At 47.7% G+C, this 13,279-nt stretch overlaps 1 protein-coding gene across 1 annotated transcript in view; it reads right to left on the reverse strand.

Moving 5' to 3' along the window:
- Positions 1–6,154: 6,154 nt before the first annotated feature.
- LOC119432741 (uncharacterized) overlaps positions 6,155–13,279 on the reverse strand; it is a 139,561-nt gene continuing 132,436 nt past the window's right edge. The window contains exon 11 of the mRNA XM_049658375.1: positions 6,155–6,193. Coding sequence (XP_049514332.1) covers positions 6,155–6,193 — 39 coding nt within the window. The remainder of the gene's footprint in view (positions 6,194–13,279) is intronic.

Here is a 13,279-nt window from a genome sequence, read left to right on the forward strand (position 1 = left end):
AGGTCGCGGGTGCGATTACCAACAGCAGCGGCCGCATTCCAGTAAGGTAGGAATACGAAAACGTTCCAAAACCGTGCTTCGGGTGCATGTTAAAGAACCCTACATTTAGGTGGTAAGCAAAATTCTGGAGCCTCCGGTACGGCGCGTCTTATATTGCTTTTCTGAAGTTCACATCCCGCCGTAATCGGAATACTGACGCCAAAGTTGGGTTCAAACCGCCGCCGTCCATCAAAGGCGCCCCCTGATTAAGTTTGTTACAATAACCCTGTTAACCACGTTAAGGAAATTTCGAACTTGTTCGCCTTTATTGCTAGCCATGGAGAGTGCAACTGTAATAAAACGATAATGAAATGTTATCTGTGTTGTAACCTAATTAGTACAGTAATTAATTAATCAGTAATTGATTCGCTGAAAGCTATCGCCAGGAAGTAAGGAAGGAAAGAGTGGAGAAGGAAAGGCAGGGAGGTTAACCGGTTCAGCACAGCCGGTTTGCTGCCCTACACATGGGAGTGGGATGAGGGGGAATGAAAGATGGGGAGGAGAGAGAGAGAGAGAGAGAGAGCACAGCACAGCACACTCATCGCCAGCGTATCAAAAACGCTACTATGGGCTGTGCAACATTCCAGAGCCTAAATAAGAATCTTTAACTAACAAGGCAGAGTATCACATATGATTAGTTGAGACATTACAGGGTGAAGCTTTCGACAAGTGCTTGGAATGCTTGCGTTTCCAACTTTCCGTTTCCAAATGTCGCTGCCTTGCAGGCTGCGCCATCCCTCGGCGGGCTGCAAAAAACAGGTTATCAACGCCGTGGCCTCAGTGATTCCCATCGCGGTCGCACACAGCGCGATGTCGGAGGACCCTATAACCACGAGAGAGGCACTGAATCGAGAGCGCCATTTAAGGCCCCCTTCGCCTTACTAGCGAATACTCGCGCTGATTTTCAGCAATACATGGAATTCCGACCTATCTTTGAAGCTATTTGTACAGTACCGAAAGTTTATCGACGAAAGTTTATACCCATTTGGCGCGCAGCTCTTTCGTTGCAGCCAAAATGTAGCGAAAGCTTGCGCTACATTTTTTAAGAACTTTCTTCTAACTTTTCCAGAATTGTCGCTCTCAACAACGAATATTTCTTGGTGATAAAAAGCCACTAATACATATTTAACAAGAGCCACCGGATCTTACTTCAAGCTAACACAGGGAAGCGAAGCCGACTTGAAGCTCAATTATAGGGGGGCAGGGGTGTTGCTACGGGTTAAGCGGTGGCGGCAGCGGCAGCAGCGGCAGCAGCAGCAGCATGCTGCAGTTGATGATGATAATGATAATGATGACGGGTTGGGACGCACGTTTCGCGAAGCAACCAGATAACATTTTACTGCAGCAGTGCGGCATGTGCAATCCGGGAAACAAATTGATACGTCGATTTGGAAGTTAGATTGTTGCGATATTCTGGTGTACGTGGAGTTTGTTGGGATGATGCTGATAAACAAAGCCTCAAACAGACCAGGATTGCAGTCGTCCAACTTTTCACGAAAGCTCCATTGCAGTAGCTAAAGTCGACAGGTCTAAGTGACAGTCTACATACTCGGTGCGTATCTTCAAATGTGCGCGAAACTGTGCTTTCTCTCTCTCTCTTCATCCTTGTATGCCCTTTCCGGCAGTGCATGGTAGCAAACCGGACGTGCGCCTGGTTAACCTCCTTGCTTTTCCTCTCTGCTGTTTCTCGGTCTCTCTCTTGGCGAAGTCACTAATATGTCTTTACGTTGTTACGTTGTTTATAAGCCTGAAACCCGCAAACTCTATAGTGATCATTGTATTTTTAGCTATCATCGTCGATTTGAAGTCTAAAGGCCTCTATTAACAATGAATCGATATCCGCATATATTAGACAGGCTTTAGTATAGCGTAAAGCAGTTAGCGTTAGCGTTGCGTGCACCACACTACGGCATGCGCTGTACGTAAACGGTGCTGGAGCTCTTACGTACGTACGCTATTTTCGGGATTTAGCGGTGAACGCTAACGCACGCAAGGGGAGCCTTACGTACGGCAACATGGCGGCGCCAGTCGAAGTGAAAGCTGCCCGCTTCGGATCTATCGAGTCATCGGACTGCACTGTTCGGCTCATTCGTTCCCCACTAATGCTCGTGTTTGCTTTAGATTTGTTTAATGATGCTTCGACAGCGGCGTACAGGTGATAAATGGGCGTTGTTTTCGATATACGTTCTCGATTAGCGGCGCAGTAGGCTTAACGAGAGGGTTTGCTCATGTTTGCTGTATCCGCCTCGAGATTGTGCCCAAGTGTATTTCGCTCATTCGCTCGGTGTAAAGCCGCTATGTCGAGCAGGCCGCTTCTTGAGGACACGTACAACCTGCGTGGTCGTTATCATTCCCGAAGCATGAGGGCGTCTATGTCATCCCAACTAAAAAAGGACAGGTAATATGGGTCCCACAAAACGCTCGATCGCGGCATGCAAAGAATAATCGGTGTGTTTCGCGACTCTGACAAAACAACACTGAAACCAAACACCTACATGCGTAAATAACGCAGCGACTGTGGCTTTGGATAATCTTGACTTAGGGACACACTTGCGGATTCGGCATTGAATCAGCTCGACATTTCGTGTGGATTTGGCTTTCCAGTATTTTGTGTTTTTACATCTAGATGGCGCCGTATGTGTTCGCGTTAGCATTTCTTTCTTTTTTTTTTTTTGGGGGGGGGGGGGGGGGGGGGGGGGTATTCTGTAAGAGGCAACCTAGTGGACTGTCGACTTCATCTGTCGCCATTGGCTGCCTCTTCACGAGCGCGAAGGTGCCAGCCAGTCTCTTCGCGCGGCGTGAAGCGGCAGCCAATGGCGACAGCCGAAGTGGACAGTCCACTAGGTGGACTCTTACAGAATATACCCCTTGCTCCGTGCCGATATTCTAAAGCACTACCTTGTGCCGCGCTGTGCAGCCTTTCTTTGCGTTGGCGTTGCGTCGCGCGCTAACGCTAACGCAAGCGTTTTACGCTATACTAAAACTCACTATTGTTTCGCCTCGATGATTTCCTCCGAAATACGCTATTGTACAATATAGTTTAAAGAGTAAGTCATGCGTGCTTATTTGAACAACCTTCTAAAAAGAACGGGTGGCCTTTCTCGACTTTAAACGCGGGCTTCCATACCTATATTTGAAACTATCGTGGCAGTAGGTAAAAAGTCAGAATGGAGAAATTCCGAAATGTGTGGGACTACAGGACCATATCTAAAATCGCAAAACTCTATCGGGCTAAAGAAAATGAGGTATTTCGCTTCAATTCTTATTCACAGTGGGGTACTGTAGAGGAAGAACTGCCGATGATCTTCAATGTACAGTGCAATGCGAAAAGCAGCCATTTCGCATTTCCTTTTACTTATTCGTAACTCAAACAGGGCAGAAGAAAGACACAAATACGGGCGTCAAAGCAGACGTAGTCCAAAAACTACTCGAACAAACACATAAAGAAAGAAAGAAAGAAGAAAGAAAGAAAGAAAGAAAGAAAGAAAGAAAGAAAGAAAGAAAGAAAGAAAAACGCACCCGAAATGCCGTCTTCTCGCTCGAATCGCACTTGAACAGCGTGATATCAATTCTCTGTCGTCCTGCATCTATAAGCTTTGTCTCCTTTGGTTCTGTCTTCGTTATTCACCTGCCTTTTTTTTTTTTCCCTGATCCGAGCAGAGTGTGTCCTCGATGCCTGCTTGTTCCTCTTCTTCGCCCGCTTGCAAGGCACGTGCATGCACTCGAATATCGGGCGAAGAAATGCGCAGTGAACATACACATCAACTCATACGTTTTCGTTTCGTCGTCCTCTTCCTGAGCCGGGCACGGCCAAAGCGCGAAAAAATTTCTTTCTTCGTTTACTCAGGAGAAAAGCAGCTTGCCGAGAGCCGGCGTCGCTTTCTGCTTTGTCGAGGCACAGACAACAGGTGCCTTGGAAAGAATATGGCGTCACCAAAAAAAAAAAAAAAAAAAAAAAGCTACATCGATGTCATACTTATCTGGCGTTACGGTTTTGAAGCGATGGGGCCGCCCCTATTCAGAAGATTGCGTGGAGCGTGAGAATGGTGTATGCAGAACACAGGAAGGCAGGCGCAGAGTGTTCGGTTAACGTTTGCAGGCGGGAACGCAGATCTCGTTCCCAGAATATGTACGTGAAACCTTAGCTGGATATTGACGACAATGGTTATATTAACCGGCTAGACAGAAAAGAAGGTCAAGAATATTGTGCGGTCAAAGGGGATAGTGGTTTACAGGTGCTGACAAAGACTGGACGTGATAAGAGAAAAATGCGGAATGATGTGCAAGACCGGCGACACGCTACGACCATTCAGCATCGCTCGATGACAGTGGCTAGACGAATGCCTCGTTTCAATTTCAAATTATTTCCAATAAAGAATAGTGGAAGCCATGAAGAACAAGTGCAAGTACGAGGTCTCTTAGAAAAGTATCCGACCTTTGGCCGAAGAAAAAAAAAAACTGGCATAACTGGAGCGTTCGAAACCTAATCACCCTCAAAGTAGTCTCCTTGGGACTCCACACACTTCTCCCAACGGTGCTGCCATTGCTGAAAGCAGTCCCAGAAGGCCTCTTTCGGAATAGAGTTTAGCTCAGCTGTCGTTGCAGCCATAATGTCCTGTCTTGACTGAAATCTCGCTCCTTTCAATGGCCTCTTGATTTTTGGAAACAGCCAGAAATCGCAGGGGGCCATACCAGGAGCGTAAGGAGCCTGTTGAACTACAGGAGTCTGGTCTTTCGCCAAAAAAGTCTGAATCAAGTGCGTTGAATGTGCAGGAGCATTGTCGTGATGGATGCTGCCAATTTCCTGTTGACCACAGCTCCGGTCTCTTGCGCCGCACAGCGTCACGTAGGCAACGGAGGACATCCCTGTAGTACTCTTTGGAGTCTGTTTGACCCTGTGGTGTGTACTCGTAGTGTACCACACCGCGGGAGTCAAAGAAAGCAGTCAGCATCACTTTGACGTTGCTGCGCACTTGGCGGGCCTTCTTTGGTCTTGGTGACGTGGAATGCTTCCACTGTGACAACTGGGATTTGGTTTCCGGGTCGCACCCGTACACCCAGGACACGTCACCAGTGATTATTGTGTTCATGAAGTCGGGGACACTGTTTTTGGAATCCAGCATGTCCTGTGAGACTTCAACACGAAGTTGCTTTTGCTCCACCGTGAGCAGCATCGGCACCAATTTCTTCTCAACTCTCTCCATGTGTCATAATGGAATGTGCAGGAAAAGTGCTGATGCCCACCTCTTCCGCAACTTCTCGGATAGTCACACGACAGTTCCGCATCACCACAGCGTTCACTTCGGCAATGATATGGTCATTTCGGCATGTTGATGGCCGACCAGAGCGTGGCTCGCTCTTCACCGATGTGCGGCCGTCTTTAAATCGGTTGTACCACTCCTTAATCTGTGTGCTGCTCATAGCATCGTCACCGAAAGCCGTCTGAATCTTCCGAATGGTTTCCACTTGGCTGTCGCCCAGTTTCTGGCAAAATTTGATGCAGTAGCGCTTTTCCAGTTGCTCCGTAATTTTCCTTGCAATAAAAAAGCCGACGAGAGCGCTGCGCACTACCTCACTCAAACGCTGCGTCCCAGCGAGTGATGCTATCAGCAGGCGGGAAAAAAATCGCGCATGCGCACGAAGGTATAAGGTCGGCTGATGCAAGCGCGCTTATTTCATATCCATCACGTGTTCGCAAAAAAAAAAAAAAGCACGGATACTTTTCTAACAGACCTCGTAGTTTGACAGAGATTCGGTGCCATGCTGTGAAGACAAACAGCGAGTAGAACCAATGTGAAACTCAATACAGATACACTATATTTCAAAATAATTAACCGCGTATATTGGGATACAACGCATGTATATAGCATACGATAAAAAGCACACAGAATGATATAAATACACAAATGGGTGCAATCCAAAAGTCGCATAGCATTTCTGTGCTACGATTGGAATGGGTAAAAATGCACATAAATACTTACAGGTAAATCAATAAAGTCACTTCACTGCAATATTACAAATTGCGTAAGCCGGACTTCGTGGCGCTAGTGTAATATCCAAACCTTGTTGACAAAAGGTATTTAGCAAAAGTGAAAGCATAAGTTGAAACCTCTACTCACCATACTTGTTCCTGTATTAGGGTCCTTCCAACGGGCTGGGAAAATAACAATATAGAAGACAGTAAAATAGTTAAAGCAGAAAACTTGCATAGGCGGCTAAAGAATCAAAACAGCATACAATGAACAGGACAGACGCTGAACATTAACTGGTTTACAAAATAAGAATCACCACAAAAAAGAGGGCCTAAAAGAGACGTAGGAAAGTGTAGGAAGTCCAGAACATTTCTTGCACTGTGTGTGATATGGCGGACGCAGAGCTCCCTGCATTGCTTTGTGCCACAAAAACTACGTAGTGCTAGAACAACGTTCGCGTTGTGTGATTACTGACCCTCCACTTGCAAGCGAAAAAAAAAATTATATATATTTTCAAATTATACTTTGGGCCAAAACCCCAATCTGAATACGAGGTATACGCCGTCAAGGGGGAAATCCGGATGAATTTTCAACACCTGGTTTTTTTTTTACAAAGAAAGAAACCAGAAGAAAAAGTTCCACAAACATGCAAAATTTGGGAATCGAACCCACGACCTTTCGGTCCGCGACGATAGATCGCCGAGCGTTTAACCCATAACGCCACAAACGCATTTGCAGAGAGCTACACAGACGCGCCTTATATATCTAACACTCCTCCGTGTACCCGCGCTCTTGCTCGGGGCGGTGCCGCCGCCTACGAGCAGAAAAGAGAAGTACTGCATTATGACACTAACGCGCACCGACAGTGAACGCTTCGGTAGTCTCAGCCCTACGACGCCTCGATGCCAGCATTCGAAGGGACGCTGGCATCAAGAAGCCCTACCAACGCCACCTAGGTGGCGTTGGTAGTGGCGTTCACCGTACTCAGCACAGCGGAGCCTGGCCTCCGCAATCAGCTCTGAAAATGTTTCTGAAGTTGATCGCGGAGGCTGCAATTACGACGCGCTGTACGCGCTGATTTGACTCGGTGACGATTCAGTTACGTGCTTTGTCTTGCGCGTTGTATTAGTGTGTCAGTTACGTGCTTCGTCTTTCGCGTTGTGCTAGTTTTTAACGTGCCCCTCAATCGAAGCAAACGAGCGTGTTTGCATTTCGCCCCCTTCTAAATACGGCTGCCGCAGCTACGATCAAATATTTTATATATGTTGAGGTGGGCATCGCTGTCTCGTTCTCATCCAATAGGCCCCTTCCCGCTAGTCAAAGAAAGAAAGAAAGAAAGAAAGAAAGAAAGAAAGAAAGAAAGAGTGGTTGGTAAAAGATCAAATCTCAAGTATATAGGTGCTGCTAGCATAGGATTATTGATCCAGTGTAACGAAGCGCTTTCTTCCTTTCTAACTTGTATGAGGAGTACTTATATTATTCGCAAGAGGGCACGTATTTGCATTACTTTTTTTTTTCGATATTTGTTACGTAGGTCATCGAGCGCTCAGTTCCCGCGGCAACAACTACAATGCTCGTTGCCAACGGCTGTTTACAAAACCTATTGACCGAATTCCCCCGCATTCCTCGTTGTTTGCTCATAGGCTTGTATATTTCAGACCGTCCGCTTACCTCTGCCTTACGCTATTTCGGGAAGAGCACTGTACGGCAAATGGTATACGTACGTACAATCATGCGTCTCTTTTGCTTAGTATACTGTTTACTTTACTTCTGTCGAGATCTCAGGCTTTCCTCTATTTCAATATACATTTCCTTCCGCCCCTCGCGACCATCGCTATCGCTGACACATTGCAGTCCCGGGAACACCGAATGCAAGGATGAACATTTGTTATTCAACTAAACTTTCTAGCGTCTGTTTTTTTTTCCTTTCATCCGCCTGATTTTAAGGACTGCCGTCAAGGTTCGTTACACCCCCCACCGTGTCTTCTCCAGCATGACCGTGGACGCCGATGCAGCCGCTCACACAGAGATAGATCTTTGCGGCCCCATGTTGTTTTCTGTTCCACCGCTGGCTCTTCTTAGTTTGTTCGTCCCCAGTCTTTTCATTCGCATATATTTGTGCCCTGCGTACCACGCCTTTTATAGCTTTGCTGCCAATCTGGATTCTGCGTCTCGCTCGCGCACATACGCTCGTGTAGTAAATCGAAGCTCGAACACCGAAGTGCTTGCCTCTACTTGGTGACGCTGGTGGTTAAAAGGATGTTCCACACCCAGGGCTCATCTTGTACGCATACACAAATACCTGTGAAAGTGAACGGGAAGATGGCCGCCGTGATAGCCTGATTAGTAAACCACCACACGCGTTGTGCGAAAGAGGTGGGTCCGGCTCCCACTCGCGGAAAGTTTTCGCACACTTTCATTTTTTCTTTCCCTTATTATTTGTCTTACTACGTTTCTATTAATTTCATATCCGCTATGCTTTCTCTCGTTTCACAGTCTCTTTTCTGCATAACTACAAAAAATTGTCGCAGTTTCACCTGAAAGGCGAAGCAGCAATTGCGATAGCAAATTTGTAGAAAGCTATACGGAGTAATGATAGTAGCTTTATCAGCTGTATAAACTTGGACATGCAGCAGCACCGGCAACACGCCGACAAAACGCCGTCGGCATTTTGCCCGCGTTCGCACCAAATGCGTGCGCGTTGGTGACTGTTGGCGGAGCCTCTGATATAAATAGGCACTTGGTGCCACAGCTAAACGTCACCTCCCTTCCCTCCCCCTCCCCCCCACGGCCTTTCGCGCGTCGGAAGAAGGCGCGTTTGCTCTACATATATGGTGATTGTAAAGGAGGAAAGAGACGCCTACTTCTGCAGCCCTTAAGGGAGCACGGCGCAGAACGCGTGTTTGTTCTCCGCCGTGGGTTAACTCCCCGTGAAAGCGCGCGTCCCTCGCGCCCTTTCAGTCGCACATACAGCGTTCGGCGGCGCGCGGCGACGATTTAATCTCCATTGACGTCATACGGAACCTCACGGTGACGACGACGGCAGAAATCTGCTTTGGAGTGTCCATATAATTGCTATCGCACTAAATATTGGGTCACTCGGACTCCATGCTTTATTACCTGCTTCGTCGTCACGATCATCCCCGCTGCTTCACCACTGAAAATAATTACAGCGTATCTATATGGCTTATGAAAAGAAGGCTCCTCAGGTGGTATTCAATAGCAAACATTTAGTTCTGAAAAACAGATGTTCGAATCAACCTCACCACGTTAACACCGGCAATCTCCCCGTGCCAAGAGCTTTCAGCAACGGCTCACGAAGGTGTCGTCAGTCTGGCTCTCTGTAATTCTAAATTATACTGGTAAATCACCTCTAGAGTGTCTAACCATACCTTAGTCGAAGAGAAAAAAAAAAAAACTGGAAGACACTTAAGCTTCACCTTTAAGAGTGGAACGCGATTGCATTCAAAGATCCCTGGCTGCTTATCAGGCTTCCCGGCAACCGAATTCCGTTGTCTCGTATATTCAAATTACAATCCGACGCTATCACGCCTGTAGGTTGTGGTTAAGTCGTACTTTACGATTTTTCTGACGGATTTTACTTCGAGAAATTCAGTTTTGTTCCCTAACGCCTTGCGCCACGCGGAAGGACCTGAGCGGTCGGGTTGGTTCGGGATGATTATTTCCGCCAATTGACAACGCCGGCGCCCACGCCGATACCGACGCCGACGCCGGATTTTCTGCGACACGGGGCCCTTCGACGATATCGCGTTAAAACCCTCACAGTTGTCCCTTAAGGCCCCGAAGCACATATTCGCACAGTATTTCGGGCACCGGGGCGCTGGTTCAGCAGGCTTATCAGCCGCACGTCGCTGTTTTCTCAGAGTCATCAGCAAAGAGCATGTAACAAGGTGTACCGAAGACTCAACGGAAACTGGTTTTTCCCGGCCCGGGCAAGGTCGCGCGCGTGCTCTTCGCGTGGTCCCGACCTTGTTCGTTCAGGCTTTTGCTCGACCACGACTCGTGGCTGTTTGTTGGCGCAGCGTCGGCCATAACCCTTCCCGCGTACGGGCGGTGGGGGTCAGGCTTCTGCCCCCGGCGACGCCCCCCTAGCTATGGTTGATTACTCCGCGTCTGGTTTCCGACGTCGTCCTTTCTTGTCTTTATTTATTTCCTCGTCCTCAGTCTAGACACGTTCCGCGCGCTCCAAAGTGTCTTGAAGTTGTTTTACACGCCCGATTTAATCGGCTGGCCTCGAAGCTATTGGCTTGATTGCATAACGTGCCGACCGCAGGCGACTTCCTGGCTCGATTTTGCGGGGGTCGTCCCGGTCGTGCATCGAACGGGTTGGAACGGATCTCGCAACTCGGCGAGCACTCAGTGCGCTGGCGATGTCGTGATACTAATGTTTTCAGGCCGGGTCGTTAAGCCTCTCTGTGATGTTGCTGCTGTCGGCAATAACAATGGCTGCGTTACAACAGCCGTCAGAATGTTACGCGAAATTTAATCGGCAGACTCAGTGGTTACACCACCGGTGCCGAAGTCCCGCAGAGGGTTGAGAGGTGGCATTTTGCATTTTGCAACACGATGTTCCTTTGAAAACACGGCGTGTACTGTTCCGCCCACTGCTAAGTAACCACTGTTTTAAACCGCGTAACGACGCATGGTGTGTCCCTTTGATCCCTCCGGGTGATGTCATCATCATCCCTCAGCACACCACGTGTCCCTTTCCCCCTTTCCCAGTGAGGATGGAGTAGCACGCTAGAGCGCGCTAACTCTGGCCGACCACTCGGCTCTGCATTCCTTCAAATAAAGACTTTCTTTCTTCACAGAAAGCTGGACGCGTCACCCGACACATCCATTAGCCTTAGCCTTTTTCCTGTAAGTCGGACTGCAGGAGTCAAACTGTAGCGAAAAGAACCACCACCGCCATCGCGTTCTCTTCGTGGACAGCGGGGAGAATTTCGGAGGCTTTTCATATTTGCAAGAGACGTCTGCCGACAGTACACTTACAGATAAAGCTCTGAAATGTGTTAAAACGCATTAGCCTAGTGATCGTTGGGGCGTGTCGCGAGCATGCTCACACACGATAACACTGACGCAACTGGGTTAGTTTATCAATTCACTGCGAAAGATCCGCTGACAGCTGCGCTTCGTTTGTGACTGCGGTGGATGTTTTCTTTTTAGTGCTCTTCTTGCCATCTCGCTTGCAGCGTACGTATTACGTGATATATGTTACATCGAACTTCATCACTCCATGATGAGGATCGTTTTTTTTTTTTTTTTCACGAGATGCAAAGAAAAGCACATCGAATTACATAAGAGTTCCTATGTTCCTGTAAGCATGGTGACTTGACCCAACGTGGCAGCTCAGTGGCTATGGCATTGCGCTGCTGAGCAGCACGAGGTCTCGCTCGGGTTCGATCCCAGCCGTGGTGGCCGCAATATGACGGGCGCCGGAATGCAAGAACGCTCGTGCACCCGTGCATTAGGTGCACGTTAAAGAACCCCGGGTCGTCAAAATTACTCCGGGGTCCCTCACTACGACGTGCCTCATAATCAGATCCTTGTTTTGGCGCGCAAAACTGCAGAATTTAGGTATGGTGTCTGAAACTTGGGTTCGTACCTGAAGACACACACACAGATATATATATATATATATATATATATATATATATATATGAGAAGCACAACTTTGCGGTTATCTTAGATTTATTTACCCAACAGTTTCGGTCGGTGGACCGCCCTTTTTCAGGGGAAAAAAGCCCTCCCTTGAAAAAGGTCGGCCCACCGACGGAAACTGTTGGGTAAATAAACCTAAGATAACAGTGAAGTTTTGCACGCTTGGCCCATTGAAAAATCCAGTTACTATATATATATATATATATATATATATATATATATATATATATATATATATATATATAGCACAAGAAATGAACAAAAATTGTCTCTAACGCGAAGATGCAGCCAGAAGAGCGGGGATAAATAAAGATAAAGAGGCCATCAAAATGGTGGCGAAGATCGAACCCAACAAGAACCGCAGAAACCGAAGCGGCGCGGTCGCCCGGAGGGCGCCGAAGACGTCCCCGAAAGTAAACAGGTTAGCGTCGCCACTCTCCGGTCTCTCGTCTTGGTGTTTTTCAATCTTTTCGACTCCTTGAAGTTACACTCCCTCTTTACGCGCTCAAAGCCTCTGGTCATCAGTTCTACCGAGTCTTCGAAAGCTACTAAACTTTCTCGCTTCGTAGTATAGTTCGCTGCGATGATTCTACCGCACTTACACCCTCCTATAAGTGCTTGCAATACCGTGATGTTTGCTCTGCCCTCAATTGGCCCTCAGGAACTGTTCAGTGAAGAACGATTCTATTTGCCTCTTGCTTTGACGTGTCTGCCGGTAAGCCTCAAGTGGCTGCATTCTACAATCCTTGATTCGAGCTCCACACCCTCGATGATACTCTCATTGAGAACGCGGAGTCGCTTAGCGAGATTCGTGCAGAAGTTTGCCCGCAGCGATGACGTGCGTTCAAAGCATGGCAGTTGATACACGCGTCAACAAGAGTGCAATCAGCGTGAAAAATTGGTGGCAAGATATATTACTACGGTCGCTACGAAACAAACAGAGTCTAGAAAATAACACAATTTTACTTTAATAGACAGTTTTGAATAGGATGCGCAAACAAACGTAAGATCCTTACGTATGCTCGAGGAAATTAACTTTTGTTCACTGCGCATACTCCGAACGTTATCAAGGTTCTCCGCCCAATGGTGCTAAAAGATGTTACCTGGCGAATTCAAACTAAGCCACGTAGGAATGGGAAATATGGCACCACCCATGACACGCTTCAGTGCGAGTTATTGCGACGGGGATGTCGTGTCATTTATCGCCAATGAACGGCAAAATAAACTTGTACAGAAACGCACAGTGCTCATAACCACTGTACATCGCTGCCCAAAGTTAGCATGGTTTTCACCTTTTCAACTTGGCGGCACGCTCCTCTAGCGAGGTCGTGACCCGGCGAGCTAGACTCGCGGTCCTTGGCGGTATATATATTCGGGAAAGCGGATAATACAGCCGACATGCATAGCCAGGCAGTAAGGCTTAGGTTGTGACCACCCAACGTAACTCAACGCGGCGGCATGCATAACACAAACTCACAAGAGAAAGAAGACCGAAAACAAATCGCCTTAATGGCGCACGAGGGCGCACTGCAGAAGCAGCGCTCAAGTGCGGCCATGCAATATCCCAGCCTGGTGTACACGCTCTT

This window comes from Dermacentor silvarum, chromosome 11, assembly GCF_013339745.2.
Source record: "Dermacentor silvarum isolate Dsil-2018 chromosome 11, BIME_Dsil_1.4, whole genome shotgun sequence".
NCBI classification, from domain to species: Eukaryota; Metazoa; Arthropoda; class Arachnida; order Ixodida; family Ixodidae; genus Dermacentor; species Dermacentor silvarum.